Source organism: Petromyzon marinus, chromosome 20 (genome assembly GCF_048934315.1).
Source record: "Petromyzon marinus isolate PM22_M1 ecotype Great Lakes invasive population chromosome 20, UKy_Petmar_22M1.pri1.0, whole genome shotgun sequence".
NCBI classification, from domain to species: Eukaryota; Metazoa; Chordata; class Hyperoartia; order Petromyzontiformes; family Petromyzontidae; genus Petromyzon; species Petromyzon marinus.
In genome coordinates, this window is record NC_133686.1 from 3079530 (window position 1) to 3106444 (window position 26915).

The following is a 26915-nucleotide window of genomic DNA, read 5'->3' on the forward strand; positions in this document are numbered from 1 at the left end:
ATTAGCGGCATCACCGCACATGTACTCACGTGTCCGCTGAGATGTATTCCGCCTCGCAACTCCCAAGGGTTGAGCGAGGACCGATGTGATTAGCATCATCATCATCGACATCATCGTCAACATCATAATCGCTTTCGTCGTCAGACATTGTGTGGCACAGCCATGAAACACATCAGAGAATCACAACATCAGACTCGCGAAAAAACCGCACGGTTCTGTCAATTGAAGCTTCTCCAATGACCACGGTTGGCTTACGCACGGCGCGAAAGAAGTTCAACATACATACGTCGTCGTCCATCATCAGCCGTGGTCAATTCACTGCTGGATGAAGGAGTCCCTCAAACTCTCGGCCAAGTGATCCTGTGCTGTAGCAATCCCCCGAGCCGATGTCATTGCTACTTCTCCTCGCGGACTCTCAGATGCGTCGCATTCCATTCCTGGGCTGCCACTCGGTCATTACTCCTCAGCATTGCCAATCATCCCTTCTAGCCGTGCCGTGACGCTACCAAAGCCTGCTTACTTTTATAAACCGCTTGAATTTTCTGAGCATCATCGGCCTTTGACCCGCTGGTATCATCTGCTGCGTATACCGTGCAGTAGTGCGTGGCAAAAACCCAACGAAACTAAAGCTGAACTCTTTTTTTATTTTACCAGGTAAGGCCCGCTGAGCTATGAAGCTGTTTTTCAGAACCGACCTGGTCACAAATGAAAGATATCTTAACGAAGTGGCTTATGGCGTGGGTATTTATAGGGGCCAACTCATCGAACCACATGTTAACAAATGTGGAGAATAAATCGGAGGACCCGGGAAAAAATCCACGCGACCACGGGGAGAACATACAAACTCCAAGTATACTTGCGTCAGGGTCAAGATGGAGCCCACGACCTTTTGTATACCAGGCGATGTCGTTAACACCTCGCCACCGTGGCAACACTCGGCGCCAACCCAGAAAACCACAATCAGATTCCGAGCAGCGGCAAAAAACCTCAGGGTTTATTCAAGTTTGAATTCTCTTTCTTAACCGGCGACAAGTGGGCATCGTTTGAGAAGGGGAATTTAAAAAAAAAAATTAGTGCCGGTCAGCCTGGCGACTGGAATGCAATCGAGCGAAATGCAGCGGGCTTAGAAACGCTGCACGCTGATCCCGCGCGAACAGCAGTGGCCCTTTGAAACTCGGCGATCAGCGCGAAGTGATTTGAATCTCCAGCTGCCGGGGCAAAGCGAGAGGTCCCTATCGCTCTGCGCAGGTGGATCGCCGTCGTGTTGCCACCTTCCGATTCGTTTCCCCCTGCCACCGCGTGTTGTTGTGACTCGAAGTTCCAACCTTTTTCTCCACGTGCCAGCAACGATTAATAACAATTGTTTCGTGTTATATAGTCCATCAAGTCCACAGCTGTAGACCACAATCCCAACATTCTCACACTCAAGCCAGGAGACCATCACAGTAGGGGCTGTGGAGTGCCAAAAACAAATCGACGACTAATTTAGAGCAACCGGTCAAATGTTCAAAATGTGATTTCCTTTTTTTTTAATATATATATAGGCGGCGCACGAGTTGAGTGGCTGAGTCTTCTCCGTCGACGTCCTCTCGTAAGAGTTTCTAGCGACGTCTCCTGCTCGTGTGAGGACGTCCCATCGCCCCTCCCCACCCCGTCCCCTGAGCAATGTGGCATCGCCTCGTGCGCTGGTGCGCTCGGCGGATTGTAACACCGCCGGATTCGTGAGAGGTGGCAGAAACGTGGGAAAAAAGGGCCTTCATCCAACAGGGGCTTGATCGTGGTTAATTGTTGATGAAGATCATGGCTGATTGTTGATGATGATCATGGCTGATTGTTGATGATGATCGTGGCTGATTGTTGATGATGATCGTGGCTGATTGTTGATGATTATGATCATGGCCGATTGTTGATTATTATGATCATGGCTGATTGTTGATGATGATGATGATTGTAGATTATTGTTGTTGATGATTATGAAGATGATAATCATGGCTGATTGATGATAATGAATTCCGTCGGGTGTTCACGATCGCCAGGTTTGTTTATCCCTCGGGTTTCGCCTCCTACGTTGCATCGCCACCCCCGCAACCGTCTCCTCCGGCGCTCAATCTCACGGCAGCCTCCACGCGCGGGTGAATGGTTGGCTTCGAGCGGCTGGCAGTTGATGCGGAACTTTGAGTGAGCGAGTGGGTGGTGGGGTGTGGGTGGGTGGTGGGTGGGGGGTGGGTGTTGGGGGTGTCGGCCGCGACGGGTTGGGGAGAACGTTGGGACGGAACGTGGAACGCGTAAAGCGTAAAAAATATTTATAAACGGGGGTGCGCGTCGCACAAATCCGCCCCGTTACACATTCCCTGAGCGCATCGGCAGAGACGCGCTTTGTCTTCGGGCTGGGTAGTGTTTGCTCTAGAAGGCGCTTTGATTAGCCCTCGGCACAAGCGGTGTCATTTTTAGCATTAGAACCGCCGCAGAATCAAAATTCCATCGAGCGATTCTCAAAGGCCACGCCGCGTTAAGGCACCCATAACAGTAAATGTTTTCACTGGAGAAGAGAGCGAGAGAGAGAGAGAGCGAGGGAGTGAGAGAGCGAGCTCATGTGAAGAATGGACACTGTGTTCTCAAGACTGGCGCACGGGCGAGCGAAACATTTGGCTGCTGATAATGGGACGGTGACGTAACGGGGCGTCGTTACGCAACGACGAACGTCCAACGTGGCTGCGGGGTCTTTCGCAGGCCGCCGAGCAGTGCAGAGCGCTCGCGACTCTCGTTGAGACGCCTCCGCCGCTTTGTTGGCGGCAACGCCCCCCCCCCCGCCTCGAATGTAGGCGACGGACGCGACGCGACCTCACGGAACAATCGGAGGCGCGCGAGCGTTGATGGGCTGCACGGCGCGCGCGCGCGCGCTCGGCCGCGTCCGAAACGCGATCGCGAGTCGGAGCAAGTCGTGAAACAAAACAAAGGAGAGCGCTGCAGTGTCACGTGCTCGCCACAAACCTCCACGGCCCGACAGAGGCAACCGAACTCCAGCTGTCACGTGAGCAAATATGGCAAATTGGTTGGGTTTGTCGGCAAAAAGCCGAACGGACACGCGTGAGTAATGTTGACCATTGGAATATTAGTCAGTGGGTTCGGCAGCACATGTGACGATGGCGGGTCGTTGAGACTAACTCATTGTTTTTTTAAAGAACTGCTTCCTTGTCCTTCCCCCGCACCGTCGATTAGCACGGTTGAATACGTACGGTGCGAAAGAAGTCCAACATACATGCACACATACAATGGATGGGAACACGCCCAGGAGTCAGTACATTCGAGATGCCAATTGTAACCATCACAGGCCGTAGAAACCCGGGGGTTCGAACGCAGGAAGCTAATTGGTGCCCGGTCCAGCATTGCCTCCCGGTCACTCGCCCAAACCTCCGTATGTGTGTGTGTGTGTCTGTATGTTGAACTTCTTTTGCACCGTACGTAGCCAACCGTGCTAATCGGATGTGCGGGGGAAGTACGACGAATCAAACACAGCAATCAGTTCCTAAGAAATTCGTTTTCAAATCGAGATGATTTCAAAGTGCGCAGCTCCCAGTGGCTTCCGAATATCGGAAGGAAGAGCGTTCCAGACGGCCGCAGGAGCGCATCTTACAGCGCGCGATGCGGGTCGCCGGCCAAAAAGCCTCTCCTCTCACAATGCCCGAGCGATTCCCCAGTGCCGGCACTCGTCCTCCCGACTCTGTGTTCCAGCAGCTCCTGCTGCTGCAGAGAGAGAGAGAGACAGAGACGACAGAGATCCCCATCACTTCGATTGTCCGGCGGTGATGAAGAGGACAACAGGGGATGGGGAGTGGGGAAATAAAATACTGGACATGGGATAGAGTGTTGCTCTCTCGCACGCGTGCATTTTCTCAGGGTGCTCCAATATCCTCCCACATGTACTTATGCAATTTGGACATATATAGGTTGTATTTGTTTTTCGTGACTTGCTGACTTTTCCTCCACTTTGCACTCCAATCGTTGTTTGTTGTTGTAAATCGCTGTTGCGCACATAATTGGACACAGCTCATCGGATTCCTCCAGTATATATACGAACTTAAATCTTAATCTGAGAACAGACCGCGTCCTGTCCACCGAACGCAGGATCGATTCTTAACGTTTCTATTTTCTTGGGTGCTTTTGGAGCGCGTGCGTGTTGTGTTTTCATGCCGATAGCGGACTAATCGGAACAGGGGGCTTCCTTGTTTCACATCCTTGCGCGCCGATTCGATCTTCAAACGCGTTTAGCCCGTGACCGCTGCTTAGTCACGCTGTTTATTGGTGTTGTGTCTGCTCGCTCGCTCGCGTGTGTGTGCGTGCACGCGTATGCTCGCTAACAGCACTTGCTTCGGAAAGCCTGCGAAGGCTATTACGGTATGGGGCCGACGAATATTTGAATCGGTCCAGGGCGCTTCCCACCCTCCTCCTCCGCCCTAGATCGACTCAGTCTCAAATGAGTACCTAGTGCGGTGCGTAAACATCGCCACTTGGGAGGCAAAGGCGGCCAGGGCGTAGTGCTGGCTACCCACGCACTCGTGTGCCGTTCCGGCCATTCGTAGATTGCTGCTCGCTACTAGCAGCGCATGCCCCGATAGTCTGCTGAGGCTACGCGGGAGACCTGTGTCTTTGTGTCTACAGGTACTGCTCGCTACTAACAGCGCTTGCCTCGACAGTCTGCTGAGGCTACGCGGGAGACCTGTGTCTTTGTGTCTACAGGTACGGCTCGCTACTAACAGCGCTTGCCCCGACAGTCTGCTGAGGCTACGCGGGAGACCTGTGTCTTTGTGTCTACAGGTACTGCTCGCTACTAACAGCGCTTGCCCCGACAGTCTGCTTAGGCTACGCGGGGGACCTTTGTCTTTGTGTCTATAGGTGCTGCTCGCTACTAACAGCACTTGCCCCGACAGTCTGCTGAGGCTACGCGGGGGACCTGTGCCTTTTGCTGCGTGAGCCTGCTTCTCCGCCTGCGACAAACACCGCGCACGGCGCCTCTCGCGACGCTTCAAGGCGGAGGCGTTCCGCTGCGCGTCACTTCGCAGCGATTCAATCCCAGAGCGGTTCTCTGGCTTTGGCGGGCGGTGGGGGGGGCGTTCGGCATTTCTTCTCTCAAGCTTTTGCTACGGATTGACTCCTGCGGGCATCTTTATGATATTGATTTATTTCACCCCCCCACCCACCGCCCCCCACAAAAAATATGTTTCAGCCCAGACCCAGCCCCCCATCACCCCCCATACGCAAGTATACTTTCACACTCTAACCAATAAGGACGTGACATCAAATCACATCTCTCTCTGTCTGTCTGTGTCTGTTTTGTCCTCCAGACTGACTGTCTCACCTCGTCTGTTCTGCGTTCCACCACCACCACTACCACCACGAGTGCTGCAGGTTACCCCAACTCACCCACTCACTCACCCACTTAGTCACTCACCCACTCAGTCATCCACTCAGTCACACACTAACTCACTCACCTACTCACTCACCCACTCACTCACCCACTCATTCACCCACTCACTCACTCACTCACCCACCTAGTCACCCACTCAGTCACCCACCTACTCACCCACTCACCCACTCACTCACCCACTCACTTCCCTACCCACACACTTATCACCCGCACCACACCCACTCACCAAGTTGCAGGTCACACCACTTATCTTTCTGCTTCTTCCCTTGCACGACTCGACTTGGAATTTAATCTGCCACCATCACCAGCATCATCATCGTATATCCCCCCCCCCCCCCCCCCGAAGCTCATATAGCAATGATAACGCTGCTCAATTAAGGAAACATTAATACACTCTTATCTATCACACATTTAACGGTGCTGCTTGTTACTGACTCTGTCGTCGGGAAGTGGAGGGAGCAGAATACAAAAATGGCATATGACCTTATGACCTTTACAGCGATGCTATCCAACGGAAAACGATATTCTTATTCTTCCGTATGGCTCCTGATGTAGATGCAGAGCAACGGCTACTATTTCACATTCAGGTGGTCGAGGGCAGGTAACCGCGTCAGCAGCAGCGGAGTGTACAATGGCTGTGGTGTCTCCTGAGTATTTGTGGATCGGGGCATTGCGTCGTTTTACACGGCCTGTTGTGGATAACCGCCAGCCACAGTCGCACCACTACTACAGAGAGTATTTTTTTGGTGCATCAGGTATCCGCATCTACTGCAATGGTTTGTGCAGTGGATGCGGTTTAGGGTGGACCGTGGGCTTCGTGGAAGATCAAACCTGGCCGATCCTCTTCACGAGCCAGTTTATTTTATTCACACTCCACGCAAAGGGCCATGGCATGCACCCCAACCACTCAACCACCCCATTCGCCTACCTAACGCGACTCCTGCGGAGTAATTCCCTGGGGGTGGAGGGTGGTGGGTGGAAGACGGTGCGATTATGAACGTGACCCGCGGGGTACATGCGCTAGAGATACGCGCCCCACATCAATAGATGAAATGTTCTCGCCTGCACGAGGCCCCGTAACTATTTGCCGTTTCCTTAAACGGCGTGTCTAGACCGAAAGATTGAGATACAAATTCGCAGGGGGTAGTTTTTTGATGGTCTGGTTTATGTTTGTTATATATTTATTTAAGCGCGCCAACGAATCACCGAAATCTGCGGTCTCCCCCCCCCCCTCCTCCTCTCTCTATCCCCTTCCTTTTGGAAATAACAACAACAGAAAACCTGTACCAACAACTTAGGAGCGTTTAACTGTGCGCTGCATTAAATCAAGTAGAGCGGAGAACTAAGCTGCTCGGGGAGAGTCGAGCGATCCTCTCTCGCTCTCACAACAGTGGCTAGGAAATGTTAACTACCTCGCTTGGTATACCGGAGGTCGTGGGTTCGATCTCGACCCTGACGCCTGCTGCATATTTGGCCGATCTGAGAACCATTAAGCCACCACGGTAGAAGCCCTCGAATATTATATTATGAAGTGCAGTATACTGGATATAGATATTATATTAATTGGTAACTGATTTATACACCAGTCTGATTTCATAAGCTAAGCAGGCTGGCGATATGTCAACGCTCTCGCCTGGTATACAGAGGGTCTTGGGTTCGATCCCGACCCTGACGCCTGCTGTATATTTGGAGTTTGCGTGTCTTTCTCTCCACGTGGTCGCTTCTGAAAAAGAGCTGTATAGCTCAGTAGGCCTTACCTGGTCAAATAAAAAAAAAAATCAGAGTTTAGTTTATAGTTTAATTTCCCGGCGTCAGGGTCGTGATCGAACCCACGGCCTCATTGTATACCAGGCGAGGCACTTAACATCTGGCCACCGCAGCCCCGGGTGCTGTATCATAAACAAACAATGATCAATCGTTTTCGTTATAAGAGAGCACCCGTTGTGTTGGGAATTTTAATAGCGGGGAACTTCACATTAACGCTTTAATTTCTCGCTCTGATTTGTTATACATTGCAAACTCATTTATTCTAGATTACCAGCTCATTTGTTCTAGATTGCAAACTCCTTTGTGCTAGTTTGAAAACTACTTTGTTCCAGTTGCCAAACTCCTTTGTTCTCCATTGAAAACTCCTTTGTTCTAGATTGAAAACTCCTTTGTTCTAGATTGAAAACTCCTTTGTTCTAGATTGAAAACTCCTTTGTTCTAGATTGAAAACTCCTTTGTTCTAGATTGAAAACTAATTTCTTTAGAACTGTGTTTGTGTTTAGTTTGTTGTCCCAGTCCCCGCGCCTTTCATTTAGCACGATTGGCTACGTACGGTGCGGAAGAAGTTCAACGTACACACAAATCCATGCCATGCGTCTACTGGATGCGGTATCCGCAGGGCTTCGTTTGCCGCTGGATGCCTGGGCGTGTGGAAATATTTGACAAGTCGCTGCCCTGTATGTGTGTACGTATGTTGCACTTCCTTCGCACCGTATGTAGCGAACAGTGCTGTTGAGTCCTCTTACAAGCCGCGTGCGTCTCTTAGCGATCATTTGGAAGTGCTCGGGTCCACACGAATCCCCTTATTTGTACGAGTGACAGGGCAATTCGTGTGGCCACGGCGAACGTAATCCACTCGGGGCGCAGGCTAAAGTGGTTATGAGTATTTCATGATCCGCACTCCGTAAATGTGCTCCTTGTTGCATCGAATCCAGCTCCAGGCGCGGCAGTTGAAACACTGGGGCAGTTTTCTCAAATCTCCCACCCGACCCCTCCCCAACACCACCCCCCCCCCCACAATGCCACCCCCCCCAACAATGCCCCCTCCAACAATGCCCCCCCCCAAAAAATGCTCCCCCACCGACTCTTTGCACGCAGCAGTACGAATGGGGTACACCACCACCACCACCACGGTTCGCAGGCCGCGTGTGGTGGGGTAAAGTGAGGGTACTTCCAGCTCTTACACCACGTCCCGCAGACGTGCACCCAGCTAGAGGAGCGCTGTCGAGACCCCCGCCTCGTGGAAGCGCTCCTGCCAGCAGCGGCGTTAGGGCAGCGATTGCAGTGCTGCGCCTGTACCTAATCCGAGTTTTAATGCTCCACCCGCTTCGTCGTCGTCTTCTTCTTTTTCTTAATGGAAGCCCCATTGCGCAATACGTGAATAAACAAGTGACCGAGGCGCGATTCAATTAACTAACCAAGAACACCTTCGCTTCGACTGCAGACGGATACTCTGGAGAGGGCTGGTAATGGGATAAAGCACCCAGCAAGACGGAACAGCGCAGCATGGGGGCTTGCTCGTTCGATTCCCAGCCACGGGTAACCCCGGGTGGAGGCCAGGGACAACCGTGCCGGTCGTGTACTCCCCGGTCACCAAACCCGCACTGGCCTGCCCGGTGGAGCATGGTTACAACAACAAAATCAACGCCCCGTGGCCACGCAGGGTGTGAATAGTATCGGGGATTTGTTGTTGTGGAGTCAACACGGTCTGTCTATAGCAGCCATTAAGATTATACAACTTGTGCGCGTTCTCTAATCCGAGTGCCCCCCCCCATCTCTCCCTCTCTCTATCTCTCCCCCTCTGCCCCCCCCTACCCCCGCTCTCTCCCCTCTCTCAATACAATTCCAAGTGTGCGTCCTTCCGTGCGTATTTGCGCCCTTTGCAGTGTTACGATCGTAGCCGCTTGATTGAGAATAGCGGAGAGACGGAGCGAAGAAATGAACTTACGTCAAGGTGCGTGGTGCATCGCTCACATCGCAGAATGGCGAGCGATGACATCAACTCGGGAAATCCTTCATTCAGCAGTGGATTGGTCATGGCTGCTGGTGATGACGATGCTGCTGTTATACTCGTTGCCTGCGTACTTTGTTCAATTTCTGCCACTGTCCTGCCGCTAGACATTTCAAGATGACCCACCGTACAACCACCACCATCACTACCAATAACAGCCGGGGCATTTACAAGCGGATAAAATAATATATAACTCTACTTTTGTGCCATGTGTTGATGAATTCGATATGCGACCCGGATTCTGACCGCGGTAGCGCAGTGAAAACGGAGACACGCAGACAGGCAACACCGCACGAGACGCAACACCGCACGAGACACAAGTAGACACAACGCCTACAGTCAACACCGCACGAGACACAAGTAGACACAACGCCTACAGGCAACACCGCACGAGACGCAACACCGCACGAGACACAAGTAGACAACGCCTACAGTCAACACCGCACGACACACAAGTAGACACAACGCCTACAGGCAACACCGCACGAGACACAACACCGCACGAGACACAAGTAGACACAACGCCGACAGGCAACACCGCACGAGACACAAGTAGTCACAACGCCTACAGGCAACACCGCACGAGACACAAGAAGACACAACGTCTACAGGCAACACCGCACGAGATGCAACACCGAGACACAAACACCGCACTTGAGCCTGCCACGTGCTCACGCGCGTGAGCACGTGGGCGCGTTGTTTTTCAACGGATTTTGGCACGCGTGCGTGCATGCGTGGGGGTGTGCGTGTGTGTACGCGAATGTGTGTGTCTGTGTGTGTGTGGGGAGCGGTGGCGTAGCGGTTAGTGCGCTGCGCTACGAACCTGGCAACCCGGGTTCGATTCCCGCTCACGGCCAACTCCGGTGACGATTATCCGAACCGGTCCTGGGCCTCCCCTAGGTCGATTCAGCCTCAAGTAACTGGCGCGGTGTGTAAACATCTCCACGAGGGAGAGACAGCTGACCCACCCACCCCCTCGTGTGCCGTATCGGCCTTCATAGGTGCTACTCGCTAACAACACTTGCCCCATCAGTCCGTTAAGGCTACACGATGGTATCTTCGTCTTTGTGTGCGTCTATGGTGGCCATCCCAAATGTTTGCGTTTGCATCACGCCGCGTGAACGCGGAGGCTCTCTAGAATGCTTTTGTTTGAATTCTGTCCCCATTGTGTATTCGTGGTTAGGGTGGCACGGTAGCAGGGTAGCAGAGACGAACAAATGGTTGGCTCTCAGTGCTTCGTTTTGTCGTCCATCCCCCTCACCTCCGATTAGCACGGTGGACTACGTACGGTGCGAAATAAGTAAAAAAAATGCACACAGCAAGGGCCTGAATGAGATTTTTCTTTGTGCGTGGGGTTTGTGTGATCTCCCCCCCCCCCCTTGTTCTGCGTGGGGTTTCTCCGGAATTAACCCGTTACTTTTTCCACCCATAGATATAAAACAAAGCGTGTTAACTGGTATCGACCAAATAACACATCCTGCAAATGACTCAATTGGGATTATACACGCAACGTCACCCACTCGTTGTGAAATAATAATACTCATTATAATAATAATTATCATAATAGTGCGGTACAATATATATCCCGATTCCGCGGGCAGCATCGCATCACGAGGCAAATAACCTCACGGATCAGCGCGACCCTTCGTGTTGGAAGAGAACAACCCACGGAAGCGAATATCACAGAGCTACCTCTGAGATCGCGTCTTCACGTTCCACATTCAACAGCGGGTGGCACTCGCAGATCCCGCGACTAGACCACGAATCTTGGCCACCAAAAACAACCGCCACGGCGTGGAATGACGAGCGTGGTACATTATCATCAGGACACGGCGAGTACAGACAAACTCCGAGGTACATCGAGCACGATACGCGATGTTGTGGGTGCGTGAAAGGGGACAACGTTAACACAGAGAGAGAGAGAGCGGGGTGAGGAGGGGAGGGGGCACCTCTAGGTACTAAGACCGGCCAAATAAACGATTAAATATGACCGCATACGTGTCAACCCATACGTTTACCCCGTATTCTGGTACAGGGAAATTGAGTTTTCATGTCCATACGGCGTACAGCCGTTTCAATACTGTCAAAAAAAAAGTTGTTTGTCTATTTGTTTGTGTTTCTCCCGAGTGATGGGACTTTGGTAGCATGGACGTGGTGGGTGACCAACGAGGTCTGAATTGGTCCGTAATAAGGTAAGGGCACTGATAAGGGCTGGACGGGAATGCTACCGCCAGGCAGTGAACAGCGGGCACAGCACAGCTCGGCTATGGTGAGTGCGTGTGGCAGGGGACCGCCGCTCCTCCCTCTCCTCTTTCCCCCCCTCCGACGACGACGACGACGCTTATCGCAGCTCTCTGCACCCACATCCCACCACCCACACCCCAACACCCACCACCCCCCCCCCCCCCCCACTATTAAGTGGCGAGACACTGGCTCAAGTGTGTCTGCCGTAGCCCCTTCAAGCGGCACCACGCGGCCTCGCCACCAAGCCCGCTCCACGGACAAAGATCTCCCCCGCCCCGCTCCTCCCCCGTTCAGCCTTCACAGACTTTTGTGGGGCAAGTGCTGTTAAGCGAGCATCTATGAAGGCCGGCGCGATACACTAAAAAAATATACAAAGATCCCCCGTATAGCGTTCAGCAGACTTTTGCGGAGCAAGTACTCTTAGAGAGTAACACCTATGAAGGCCGGCACGGCACAAGATGGGATGGGTGGCCAGCACCACGCCCGGCCGCCTTTGTCTCCCCAGTGGCGATGTTTATACACCGCACCAGGTACTCACTTGAGGCTGAGTCGACCTAGGGGAAGCCCATGACCGATTCAGATAATCGTCACCGGTGTTGGCCGTGAGCAGGAATCGAACTCGGGAGGCCGGGTTCGTAGCGCAGCGCTCACCGCGGCACGACCGCGCACACAAACCACCACCACCCCCGCGTCCCATTCATTCACTCTCCTCCTCCACCACCACCCACTAACTCAGCCACCTCCCCACCCTGCTCTCCTCCTGTTCCGCACGCACGCTCGCTCGCTCTCTCCCCCTACCCTGCACTGAATGGATGCCCCATTGCACTTGATGGGTCATGCAGAGGTCAGTGCGTCGAACAGGCTAATAATAGGACATTTGGCTTTTTTTATTTCAGCAAGTAAAACCTTAAAGCCCCCTTTGTAAATCCACAGCTAGATAAAACCCCCCTCTCCCTCTGCTCCTCCCATACTCTGTTGGCCATTATGGATTGTTTGTGTATACTTTAACATCAACTATTTTTATTTTACAAAGTAAGGCTCATTGAGATACATATATATATTTTTTGCAGAAGCAACCTGCCTACAAACTATTGCTCAACAAAGGGGCTTATCACGTGGGAATTCATAGCAACCAAGCACTCTCAACGCATGTTTATAAATTTACGAGGGGAACCTTGGAGGAAACGGAGAAAAAAATCACGCGACCATGGGGAGATAGAGAACAGACGAACTCCAAATATACCGCAGGCGTCTTGGTCGGTATCGAACCCACGACCTCCTGCAAACTCGGCGAGGTAGTTAACATCTCCTAGCCACCGCGACGCCCTCGTTCTCATTAGCGTGCGTTGGCAAGGGGTCACGGATGTCCCGGAGTTGTTCAGCAGTTACAGCCACCGATGTTCGCCGGGCCCGTTTAGTCGAACTCGGTTTGCTTGATTCAAAACGAAGTGCGGTGCGAGGGCCTGGACGAAATGGAGCGCGAGAGAAGCCGCTCCAGAGGGCATCATTGGCCTACTCTTCCCCACTGGTCAGACGTCCCGGAAGCGACATCAGCATCAGAATATGTATTCATAAAGGAGGAATCCGATGACCTATGAAGCTCTTACTCACCGGGTTGCATCGCAACCTCAATAAGTGACAAATTTCAGCAGCAAGTATGGCGCTTTGCGATGAAATTAAGATGACTACATTTCATGCGAATGATTTAGTTTGGATTTTTTTGTTTTCACCTCGCCCCCCCCCCCCGCCACAGCACTCCCCAACCCCGCCCCCCTCTTCCGGATTTCCGCAGCTGGTGCTCTGACACCGTAGGCGGCGAGCAGGAGGAATTCGATGAGCTATAAAGCTCTTTGTTGTACAGATGTTCATCAGTTTCATAGATCTCGCGAGGGCGCAGAGAGAGCGCAGGCGCCAGGCGCCCACGCCCCCTGATGCCGAAATATTCACAAAACGTCGCTCGCCGTTTTGTTTCACGAACCAACACCACCGCCACCACCGCCGCCGCCACCGCCGCCGCCACCGCCACCACCGCCACCGCCACCACCGACACCACCGCCGCCATCTCCGCAAGCAAAGAGGGTGACCGAAAAGGCACCGAGCGAAACGCGGGCGCTGCTAACCACTTTCTTGTTGTGATCAGTTTGTTGTGATGAGATTGGTGTGATGAGTTTTTGTTGTGAAGAGTTTGTTGCGATGAGTTTTTGTTGTGATGAGCTTGTTGTGATGAGATTGTCGTGATGAGTTTTTGTTGTGATGAGTTTGTTGTGATTAGTTTGTTATGATGAGTTTGTTGTGATGAGTTTGTCGTGATGAGTTTTTGTTGTGATGAGTTTTTGTTGTGATGAGTTTTTGTTGTGATGAGCTTGTTGTGATGTGTTTGTTGTGATGAGTTTGTTGTGACGAGTTTTTGTTGTGATGAGTTTTTGTTGTGATGAGCTTGTTGTTGTGATGAGTTTGTTGTGATGAGTTTGTTGTGATGAGTTTGTCGTGATGAGTTTTTGTTGTGATGAGCTTGTTGTGATGAGTTTGTTGTGATGAGTTTGTTGTGACGAGTTTTGTTGTGATGAGTTTTTGTTGTGATGAGTTTGTTGTGATGAGCTTGTTGTTGTGATGGGTTTGTTGTGATGAGTTTGTTGTGATGAGTTTGTTGTGATGACTTTTTAGTGTGATGAGTTTTTGTTATGATGAGTTTTTGTTGTGATGAGCTTGTTGTTGTGATGAGTTTGTTGTGATGAGTTTGTTGTGATGAGTTTGTCGTGATGAGTTTTTGTTGTGATGAGTTTTTGTTGTGATGAGTTTTTGTTGTGATGAGTTTTTGTTTTGCTGAGTTTTTGTTGTGATGTGATTGCTGTGACGAGTTTTTGTTGTGATGAGTTTTTGTTGTGATGAGCTTGTTGTCATGAGTTTTTGTTATGATGAGTTTGTTGTGATGAGTTTTTGTTGTGATGAGTTTTTGTTGTCATGAGTTTGTTGTGATGAGTTTTTGTCGTGATGAGTTTTTGTTGTGATGAGTTTGTTGTGATGAGTTTGTCGTGATGAGTTTGTTGTCCTTCCCCCCACCCCTCACCCCGCACCTCCGATTCGCTCGGTTGGCTACGTACGGTGCGACAAAACTTCAACGTTGTACGTGCACGTGTTCACGGTGAGAGATTCCATTTCGTTTGCCCTCGTCGCAGGGGTTTGGTGGAGGGCCTTGACGACGCAGATCCGGTCGGAGCGTTACACACTACGTACGCCTCACCCCTAAACAAAATACAAAAATAAACCCACCCCACTGCGAATCTTAGCGTTGGTTTCAATTAAAAAAAAACCCGCATTAAATAGTTCACGTTAGTAATTTGGGGTCGGGTGATCGCTCGCCTTGTGAAGTTTTGTGGGGCACCACGTGGTGGTGGTGGTGGGCGGTGGTGGGGGGGGGGGTTAGCGCGAGGCAGCTGGGGGTCGGGTCGCGTCGCGGGCTTTACTCGCTCGCCCCATTATCCTGGGATTGTCCGTAACCGCTAATTGGGTCTTTTGGAAGGTTTTGGGAGGATTTTTTTCCTTGTTTCTGGCGACGCTGCCCTCCCCCCCTTACCCCCCTCTCCTCCAGTCCGACTGGAACAGACGCCAACTAATCCGTCTCCTGCCAGCCGGGCGTCCATAAAGAGATCAAGGTTCTTATTATTATTATAGTTTTATCATCATCATCATCACGGTCCATGGGCAGATAGCCCGCAGTAGGTGTCTACTGTAGCATGCCGTCATTTGTTTCCACTTTCCTCTCTGTCTTGTGGTGCCAATATGTCTCAAGTAGTGGCCACATCTTTCTGGCACCAATCTCTTAGGCCGTCGTCAAACCCATTTCGCTGTTAAGTTTTCCTCTCTTTCAGGTTCCTGGTTTATAAAAAAATATATATACAATATATAGAAAATGAAAAGGCACAGCCCTGCAATAATATACTCACACCACTGTTTGCGACAGATCCTCGACAAGAAGAAGCTGTCGAGATAGTCCCTCTGAGGTCATCTCTGACCGATGATGATGATGATGATGGGGGTGGCCGTGATTGTTTATTTGTTTTAGTTTCCATTGTACGTGTTGCTCGTTATTCGAGACTGGCTATGTCCCCCCCCCACACACAAACACTCTGCTCTGCTGCCAGCTTTATTTTGGTTGGGGCCAGGCCTGCTTACAAGTTAAAGCGGCGTTGGGTGCGAGGTTCGTGACGGGCGAGCTGCAGTGGCCGGATGAGTTGGGTAGTGGTTTACGATCCGTCATCATCCGTCGCTCGCTCGCACCGCCGGCTAAGGGCTCGCACTGGGAGATGGCGAGCGAGCGAGCGAGGGAGAGAGCGAACTGGGCGGTCGGGTGCGGCAGATGCGGCGCTGTCACGCGCGATGATTTAACGTCGGCGAACGCGCGGCTCCATCAGTCGCCATGCAATTAAGTCCAACAGAATGTTTGCTTTAATACGTCAAGTCAACAGCATTGTCCTGAGATATATTATATATTATAAAGCGGCGCATTCACGCTAATTTAATAACGTTTTGGGGGGGAGATAGAATGAGTGGAGGGGGGGGGGGACTCCAAGCAAAAACAGACGCAGGCGCTAATGACTTTGCTTAAGAGGAGACGTGAGTTATGTCCGCGGGAACGTGTAAATTGTAAATGATTATGACACGTGTAAATTGTAAATTATTATGACACGTTAACCGAGGCGCGCTTGTAAAAGGGTAATGATGTCGGATAGGGGCGGCCTTATCGGCGGTGTGATTGATGCCCACGTTAGTCCACGTCATCGCGTAGCGGAGCGGAGCGCGGCTGCCACAACCATTTCCACTGCCACCACCGCCACCTCCACCGCCAAAGCTACCGCCACCACTAAAGCCACCGCCACCACCACAACCAAAGCCACCGCCACCACCTTCACCATCACCACCGCCAAAGCTACCGCCACCACCGCCACCTCCACCGCCAAAGCTACCGCCACCACCAAAGCCACCGCCACCACCACAACCAAAGCCACCGCCACCACCTTCACCATCACCACCGCCAAAGCTACCGCCACCACCAAAGCCACCGCCACCACCACAACCAAAGCCACCGCCACCACCGCAACCATCACCACCGCCACCACCACCGGCAAAGCCACCGACCACACCCACCGCCAAAGCCACCACCACCACTACCACCAAAGCCACTGCCACCACCAAAGCCACCGCCACCATCACCACCGCCACCACCACCGGCAAAGCCACCGACCGCCTCTACCACCAAAGCCACTGCCACCATCGCCACAGCAACCACCGCCACCGTGACCACGTCCACCGCCACCACCTCTACCACCACCAACTTGAATTTGATTCCGGGCCACGGCTAACACCCCCTACCCACCACTTTACGAACCCACACTGACCAGCGTGGTGATGTATGGTCAAACAAACCCTCACTGCCCACACGGCATGGGGAGGCTTTCATCCAGTAGTGGCTTGACGAACAGCCGTTTATACAAATTTCACAAATAATGTTCGTGCCATCTCTCGGCTACCATATTAAACAATTGGCGCCCTGGGGCAGGTCAAAAGGTTACCGTGCTAAGGAACTCAACTTCTTCCTTCGGAGTTGGAAGCATGTTGTATTGTGACGGGCTAACTTACCAGTCAGAAGGTTTCGTGTCTATTTTCGTGAGTTTTTCTTGTCAATTCTCTAGAGTCCCCACGGTTTCTTAAATTAGATCCGTGAGCTAACTGGCAAACACGCAGATACCCATCAACACAATTTAAATAACCCCCCCCCCCCTTAGCATATACATGTCGAGGCTAGGAGGCAGATTCTCTCGCCACTGTGTCATACGAACGCAACTGACCAAGAACGGCTCAGCCCTTTTTGTTACGTAATCATCTGCTAATTACGGAAACGTAATCTTAATTGGTCGCCCATTTTTTAGACAGCGAATCCATACCTCGCCGGATCGTCGCGAAGCACATGATGGTAGCCGTTGCCTGGAATCAAACGTCAGGCAATTATCATAATCAGAATGTTTATTTAGACTGCAGCAGGAATCCGATGAGCTATGAAGCTCTTTTGTTTCACAGATGTTCAGTACGGGCGGGTCTAAATTATGTGAGTGTTAATGGCAAATGTGGTGAGTATTTATATGCAACTTGTGCACATGTGGAGTTTGTGTATGATACATTGTCCCCTTGGACTAGTTGGGGAATCTAACATTTTGATTAGTTTGCTTGTAGCTCGGGCCACCAGTGCCCAGTCACGATTATTCCAGTGCTGGATGAAGGCCTCTCAAAGCTGTCGGCATCTCCCACGGTCCTGCGATGTTGCAGCTCCCCACCCCACCCCAACACTTGACCATCAGCGATCACGTCTCTTGTGCAGCAGTTGATGATGATGATATTGTTCATACGAAAAGATACACAACACCCCTCTCTCGCTCTCTCTCTCTGACCAGTGGGTGGCCCTATGCTCAAGCAAACTAAGCAAAGGCATAGGACCCCCACGAAACCCAAGGGGCCCTGGATTTATGAAACAATAAATAAATAAATACGGGTGAACCGATTGTTAGCTCAATGTTAAATCCTGCCAAACATGAAAAAGCTAATCTCGTACTCCGAAATTATCTCTACTCTATCTCCCGTCTCTCATCACACGATGTCTCAATCTCTTGTTTATATCTTGTGCTGTCATCTCGTTAGGAGTGAAACATTCTAAAGGGGGGAGGAAGGCGAGGGGTGGTGTGGAGAGTGCACCAAAAATAATGTCTGCTTAGGGCCCCGAAACAACCAGCGCAGGGATTAATGTATTGCACAATATATTGTGGAACGCCGCTAGGGCCCCCGTGAAAAAGTCTGTATTTTTGGCGTCAGGCACTTCCGCCATAGTCCAAGTTTCACCTACCCATAATAATCCTACATTGTTGTACCCTCGAGTCGCATGAACACCGCCGCATACGCCGCAGCGGAGGGACGGTGACGTAGGGCGAGATTTAAAGTGGCCGTGTCCGAAATGTTTCCCGGAACTGAATTTTCCGGGCCGTTCCGGCTCGAAAAGATTTGGATAGAGCCACGTGGCGCGGCACCGCCTCTGCCTCTCAGGTCCCCTCAATCGAAGCCGGACTGGGTTCATCATCCCAAGTTTGCGAGCGACGCGAGCGAATGAGCGAGCGAGCAAGCGAGCGTGTTCTTTGTCACGCGGAGCAGAGAGCGGCTCATCCTGTGACTTGTTGTTACACTTTATGGGCAGAAAAGCCTTTGGCTTTAGTTTTTTTTATCAAAAAGTTAGGGTGATGATGCTAAGGTGCTTGCCTCGGCAAAATGTTGCACGTTGTTCGCGTGGCCGCAGACGGAGCTTTTTTGTATCGGCCCATGGTTTCAGATTGACGCGTTTTTTTTCGGGCTGCGCAAAAACTGCGGTGGAGATGCGGAGAGTGGACCACGGCTAGTTGTTTTCTCAGGCGGTGTGGACAAAGAAATCAACTGCAGGCGCTCACTCACTCACCCACTCGGTCTCTCGCTCGCTCACCCACCACTGAGATATCCACTGTGGCGATCGTTCACTCACTGACTCACTCACTCACCCGCCAGTCGGAAACTCACTGTGTGCACTCGCTCGCTCACGCACTCTCTCGCTATTTGGAAACCCACTTTTGGCACACACTCACTCACTCGCTCACCCAATCACTCATTCACCCGCTGGTTGGGTATTCACTCGCTAACTCACTGCGTTACTTGCTCGCTCATGCGCTCGCTCACTCACTCACTCGCCATCTGTTTATTCATATATTTTTTTACCAATGCGAACTTTGCAACAGGTATGAGATCTGGCAGAAGGCAGGAAGTGATGACCATTGAACTGTGACGATCTCCTGAGCTTAGCTGCATAAAAAAATATCCCAATTCGGAATCTCGTTTTTTCGCTCAGTGGTTTGTGTGCAGCATCAATGAACCCAGCATCACGAGGTCGATTCCTACCTGCGGCGGCTATCAATATTGGGGAGACAAAGGTTGTCGGGAACGATGTTGGCCAAGCAGCATCACACTCTGGTATATAGGAGGTCGTGGGTTCGATCCCGACCCTAACATCTGTTGTATATTTGGAGTGTGCATGTCACTCTCTCCCCATGGTTGCGTGGATTTTTCTCCGGGTCATCCGTTTAGAATCAACATCACGCGTTCAGAGTGTTTGGCTGTTCTACATTTCCACACGATGAGCCACTTCGTTAGGCTATCGTTTGTGGCCAGGTCGCTTCTGAAAAATAACTACACAGTTCAGTGAGCCTTACCTGGTTAAAATAAAAATAAAAAATAGTTTAGTTTAATAAGTGGTGTCAAACAACGCTCGTGGCATTTGGTTCGTCAATTCATAATACTAATAATCCTATGTATTGTAATAATTGTGGTCGTTACCATCATACGATTTGTTTGCTTTGGCGTCAGTGGGCTGGCGTGAGACCCTCGCGAGCGCGGTGTCCTCTTATCTCGGTGGTCGTGCGGCTAAACCCCCCGACGTTCGAACTCGGGCCCTCAGCGGGCCGCAGCAGATCGGCGCTCCGGCCGGCCAGAGCCAGGCGGCACACCTAGGTCATCGCCCTCGGTAGACACTTGCACAGTGGACACTTGCACAGCGCAAGTGTCCACCTTGCGATCTTTCGGAGACCTTGAACAGTTGCCACCATGGGGCGTAATCCACTTCTAAAGAACACGACGCCGCCGTGCCAAGGCAATGCATATTGATGGCCGGCTCGTATCTCTGCCGTCTTGGCCGTGAGAAGTTTGTGTTCCTCGAGAACAACGCGCGCCCCAGCGCATTTGCGTGCGTGTTGCAACAGTGCAATGAATTGGTAATTCTTGTTAAGATGAATATTAAATGGAAACACGGGCTTGGAGCAATCGGTCATATTTTTTTTTTGTAAAACGCTCTTTCTGTGTCTCTGTGTGTGTCTTTTTCCGGCTCTCCAGCCATCCCTTCCACTTTCCATCTCGTGCCAATGTTTGCAAATTAATTCATGTATTCCCCCCCCCACAACCACACACACCACACACACCTCACACACCACACACACCACACACACCACACACACCTCACACACCATACACACCACACACACCTCACAGACCACACACACCACACACACACACACCACACACACCACACACACCACACACACCACACACACCTCACACACCACACACACCACACACCCCACACACACCACACACACCTCACACACCTCACACACCACACACACCTCACACACCACACACACCTCACACACCACACACACCACACACACCTCACACACCACACACACCACACACACCACACACACCTCACACACCACACACAACACACACACCTCACACACCTCCCCCTCTTCTCACATATTCCCGAGCAACCTTCAAGTTTCTCCCCCCCGTACCGCAGCCCCCCCCCAAATCAACATCCTAACCTCCACCACTACTACCACCACCACCATTACAACTCGCCACAGCAGCAGCAGTTTCGCATCCCTACGGCACACAAACGCAGGTGGGAGGTGAAGATAATCGGATGGGAGGAAAAACAGAAAAGATGGTAAAATCCTCTTTGGGGATTAGCAGACGGAGCCATTAACGCGACGGTGTATAGGTAGCGGCGTGTGAGCCTCCCCCCCTCCAACTGCACCCCGCCCCCCCAACCCCCCGAGTCGTCTCATCCACCTCCCCCCCCCCCCCTCTCTTCCCCGCGCCCTCCCAAACATCTCTCCGGGCCGTCGAGAATCCTCCTCCTCTTTTTTCCTTCACCTCTTCCGCGATGGCTGTGGTGGAAGCGCTACCCGATTGCCCCCCCCTCCCCCCCCCCACTTAACGCAAACCGCATGTGCCGGGTCACAAGGGGCGGGAGGTGGGGGGGGGGGCTCTATCTGTGATGGTGCGGAGAGAGAATCGGTCTCTCACCGCTGACCCCATAACGAGCGGCTGTTTGGCCACGTGCAGTTGGTCTGCGTGGGGGCGCACTTAGCGGGTGTGGATTTTACGCATGTACTTAATGTGCATGTGTACAAGGTGGCGAGATGGTAACTGCCTCGCCTGGTACACAGGAGGTGCGTGGGTTCGATCCCAACCCTGACGCCTGCTGTATATTTGGAGTTTGCGTGTCTCTATCTCCGTAGTCGCGTGGATTTTTCTCCGGGTCCTCGATATTTAGAATCGACATCGCGCGTTCAAAGTATTTGGCTGCTTAAAATTTCCATTTGATAAGCGACTTCGTTGAGCTGTCATTTGTGGACAGGTCGCGTCTGAAAAGAGAGCTGAATAGCTCAGTGGGCCTTACCGGTAAAAATGTAGAAATTTTTTTTTTAGTTTAACTTCTTTCGCACCGTACTTAGCCAAACCGTGCCAATCGGAGGTGCGGGATTAACGCGTCCTGTCGGGCTGCCATGAAACCGTGTTTCTGTGTGAGACAGTAGGGGAGCCGCGGTGGCGAGCTGTTATCTCCCTCGCCACGTATGCAGGAGGTCGTTGGTTCGATCCCGAGCCTGACGATGCCTCTTGTATTGTATTTGGAGTTTGCATGTTCTCTCTCTCTCCCCGTGGTTGCGTCGATTGTTTTCTCCGGGTCCTCCGGTGTTTCTCTTCACCATTTATAAACATGCGTTTGGAGCATTTGCCGCCTGTAAGTTTCTACATGATAAGTCCCTTCGTTGAGATGCAGTTTGCTGCTCGGGTTGCTTCTAAAAAGAGCTATATGGCTCAGTTGGCCTTACCTGGTATAGGAAAAAATACTCTTTTGTTCTTTCGGTAAAGTCACGTAGAAAATCCAATAAAATACTAATAGAATACGACGTTTCGGTTGCAACACAAGCAACCATCATCAGGTAACAATTAATGATAAAACACAGACACGCGAACAGCATAGGCAGACACACATGCATAGAGAGACACACACTAAGACACACAGAGCGAGACACACACCAAGACAAACAGAAGGACAACGAATCTGTGCCGAGGCCTTAAATAGAAACGTCGTATTCTATTAGTATTTCATTTTCTACGTGACTTTACCAAAAGAACCAAAGAGTAATTTCTGCAGTCACGAAAGCTTCGAATAAAAAAAAAACAGTTTAACATATAATCCGTGTGTTCCCTTCTTCTTACTTATTTCGCACAAAGCTCTCTGCGTCCTCCCAAAAAGGTCGAGCTGAACATCCTGGGAATGTCACTGAGTCGACTCAAGAGGTCGGAGCGCTGAGATGGAACCGCCGTAGAGCAAGGGTTCGAATGCCAGGTTGCAACCACCTGGCACGAATCTGCCGCTGATGACAGCCCCTGTCATCGATGACTCACGTAAGAGACCCATCGACTCACATCGATACTCTTAGACTCGCACAGAGGCTCTTAGACTCACATAGAGACCTATCGACTCACATAGAGACCCATCGACTCACATAGAGGCTCTCAGACTCACACAGAGACCAATAGACGCGCAATAGACTATGCGGTGATCAAACTGGGTTCTCCAGTGTAGTGAGTTAATGGACTCCACCATATCACCAATGACTGCACAAAAAAACCGTCATGTAGCATTTTGTTATTCCCTACATTTGGCTAAATTGTAGCTCTAATAATGGGAAAAAAATTAAATCAGTTGGACCATCATGCAAGGAACATTACCCTCATGGGCAAAGCGGGTGGAAACTGTGCTGTTCTCCACTGTGTTGACCAGTGGTCTCCTGAAGGGATCTCAGAGGTAGCTCTATGATATCCACTTGCGCGGGCCGTTCGTTCCGCGCAACAGGACGGGTTGCACTCCTGTGCGAGAAATCCGAACGGAATCGACATGGTCTTGCCGTGACGAGAGACAGCGCAATCGCGATACATTCGGTGGGCGAGTGTGCCCAACAAAAAAAATATCCCGAGTAACAAGAGAGGAGCGGTGGCGTAGCGGTCAGTACGCTCAATAATTATGATGGTGCGTTGAGTGGAAGATTCATGCCAGAAAGGCGCCACGTGTGTAAATTAAAAATATAATGTACTTGACTTGACTCACTCACCCACTCACCCACCCACTCACCCACTCATCCACCCACTCACCAACCAAACCAATCACTCACTCACCCCCTCACCCGCCCATCCACCTATTCACCCACCCGCTCACCCACTCATCCACCCACTCACCCACCTCCTCACTCACCCACCCACTCATCCACCCACTCACCAACCAAACCACTCACTCACTCACCCACTCACCCGCCTATCCACCTACTCACCCACCCACTCACCCACTCATCCACCCACTCACCAACCAAACCACTCAGTCACTCACTCACCCACTCACCCACCCACTCATCCACCCACTCACCAACCAACCCACTCACTCACTCACCCACTCACCCGCCCATCCACCTATTCAGCAACCAACCCACCCACTCACCCATCCATCCACCCACTCACCAACCTACCCACCCACTCACTTACCCATCCATCCACCCACTCACTCACCCATCCACCCACTCACCAACCCACCCACCCACTCACTCACCCATCCATCCACCCACTCACTCACCCATCCACTCACTCACCAACCTACCCACCCACTCACTCACCCATCAACCCACCCACTCACTCACCCACCACTCACTGCAATATGGAATTGTCTACGTTGATGTTGAGTGTCACTGCGATGGCGTTGTGAGCGGCAGATTCGTGCCAGAAAGACGCCACGTGTTATCAACGATAACAACATTGACTTGACTTGGGTCCCTTCCTTCTGTACAAAATAAACATTGCCCACTGTGTCGGTGCGACATCGCATCTGGGACGCCCGCGCGAATCCACATCGCTACCTGTCACCGTGCATGGAAGCGGGTCGTGAGCAGGAGACCAACTGGTGGCATCATTTATGACACGGCCTGTTGTTGTGGCGGAGACTGCAGCACCAGGCCGCAGCATCTCCCATCTCATCGACTTGTGCGGGCATCTGTGGGGTGTCTTTGGTGTCCACGCAGGTCGGCTACGGTTGGCTACGTACGGTGGGAAAAAAAAAGTTCAACATACACACATATATACACACGCGTAGGGTAAAGCACCGTCGCGCGTTCTGAGTCGATGGCTGCTCGGTTGAACAGCCCCGAGTCATCAGCAACTTAACGATAATCAGGATAATGATGCTGTGATCTCGATGTAGAAGAATGCGTGTCTATTTGTTTAAGCAGAATATTGCAATTGGAACACAACTGCACGTCGGCATTCGCGGTTGTGCTGTAACGCACAGCTCTCTCACGCGTGCCGTTCCAGGCTTGTGCCGCTGTGTTGTTCGGCACGATGTCCGACGTTCCGCACACCTCCAATTAGCACGCTTGGCTACGTACGTTGCCAAAGAAGTTCAACTTGCAGTAACATACATACCCCACGTGCTTGTAGCCCTAAATAATCCTTATTAATTATTATTATTATTTTGATCGAGAGTTGAGTGGCATGAATCGAGATGTGCGCACACACGTGTACACGTCCGTGCTGTTCCCTTCTCGTTGGCTAACCCTGTCCAGGTAGCATTGAGCTTTAAATTCACGTAGACCATCCACTGCTGCATGAAGGCCGACGCCATGCCGTGTCGATCACGGGGGTTGCTTGACCATACTTAACCACGCAGGACACTGGTGGTTTGATGGAGGCGTTCACGGTGCTATGCAGGGATCGGCTCCGATATCGCACACCGCTGACGCTTACCGTAGCTGGGGGTTTCGCGGCGCAGGATGCGAACCGCTGCGCCACCGCTCCCCCCCCCCCCCCCCCGTAGCGGTTTATTGGAAAATTATGGCAGGGGATGGGGAGGTGATGTTGATGGAGTGGTGATGTTGATGGGGTGGTGATGTTGATGGGGTGGTGATGTTGATGGAGTAGTGATGTTGAAGCAGTGGTGATGTTGATGGGGTGGTGATGTTGATGGGTGGTGATGTTGATGGGGTGGTGATGTTGATGGAGTAGTGATGTTGAAGCAGTGGTGATGTTGATGGAGTGGTGATGTTGATGGGGTGGTGATGTTGATGGGGTGGCGATGTTGATGGGGTGGTGATGTTGATGGAGTGGTGATGTTGATGGGGTGGTGATGTTGATGGGGTGGTGATGTTGATGGGGTGGTGATGTTGATGGGGTGGTGATGTTGATGGGGTGGTGATGTTGATGGGGTGGTGATGTTGAAGCAGTGGTGATGTTGATGAGGTGGTGATGTTGATGGGTGGTGATGTTGATGGGGTGGTGATGTTGATGGGGTGGTGATGTTGATGGGGTGTTGATGTTGATGGGGTGGTGATGTTGATGGGGTGGTGATGTTGATGGGGTGGTGATGTTGATGGGGTGGTGATGTTGATGGGGTGGTGATGTTGATGGAGTGGTGATGTTGATGGGGTGGTGATGTTGATAGGGTGGTGATGTTGATGGGGTGGTGATGTTGATGGGGTGGTGATGTTGATGGGGTGGTGATGTTGATGGGGTGGTGATGTTGATGGGTGGTGATGTTGATGGGGTGGTGATGTTGATGGGGTGGTGATGTTGATGGGGTGGTGATGTTGATGGGGTGGTGATGTTGATGGAGTGGTGATGTTGATGGGGTGGTGATGTTGATGGAGTGGTGATGTTGATGGGGTGGTGATGTTGATGGGGTGGTGATGTTGATGGGGTGGTGATGTTGATGGGGTGGTGATGTTGATGGGGTGGTGATGTTGATGGGGTGGTGATGTTGATGGGGTGGTGATGTTGATGGAGTGGTGATGTTGATGGGGTGGTGATGTTGATGGAGTGGTGATGTTGATGGGGTGGTGATGTTGATGGGGTGGTGATGTTGATGGGGTGGTGATGTTGATGGGGTGGTGATGTTGATGGGGTGGTGATGTTGATGGGGTGGTGATGTTGATGGGGTGGTGATGTTGATGGGGTGGCGATGTTGGTTTCGACTCCGCCGCAAGGGCTGTGCCCACGGCGGTTGGCTAGCGGCACAATGCGAACACGACGACGCAAAGAGCTCCCTCTGAATCCCGGCTTCGTCTTCCTCCCTTCTACCCACCTCGATGCAGACCCCCCCCCCCCTCATCCTCCGCTACCTCCCTCCCGTCCGAACCTCCCAATGCTCCATCTAACCGCGCCCTGGACTGCCCCCCCTTGCCCCCACCCAATCCCACTCACCCCCCCCCTCCAACCTTACCCCCCCCCAACCCAATCCCACTCACCCCCCTCCCACCCACTCCCGCTGCTCCAATGTGCACTGGACCAGTGCATTTTCAACCCCATCACTTATCGCTTAGCAGCAGGTAATCTTCTTGGGAAGAATCCTGTTATCGGGCAGCCAGTTGGGAAATTGTACGTGCGGTGCTGCCGTGCGGCGCTGCCGTGCGAGGGAGGGAGGGGCGGGGTTGGGTGGGTGGAGGGGGGGGCAGTAGGGGGTGGGGGCTAGTGTGGAAGTACGGAGCTAGCGAGGAGGAGGCTCGTGATGAACGCGAC

At 51.9% G+C, this 26915-nt stretch overlaps 1 protein-coding gene across 1 annotated transcript; it reads right to left on the bottom strand.

Annotated features, from left to right (window-relative positions):
* Positions 1–1067: 1067 nt before the first annotated feature.
* On the bottom strand, positions 1068–26550 carry LOC142925318 (uncharacterized). Its single transcript, XM_076068195.1, has 3 exons — positions 26536–26550; positions 24266–26404; positions 1068–3744 (listed from the first exon to the last, which is right to left on the bottom strand). The coding sequence occupies exons 1-2, from the start codon at positions 26548–26550 to the stop codon at positions 25223–25225; spliced, it is 1197 nt and encodes a 398-aa protein (XP_075924310.1). The 3' UTR covers positions 1068–3744; positions 24266–25222.
* Positions 26551–26915: the final 365 nt, after the last annotated feature.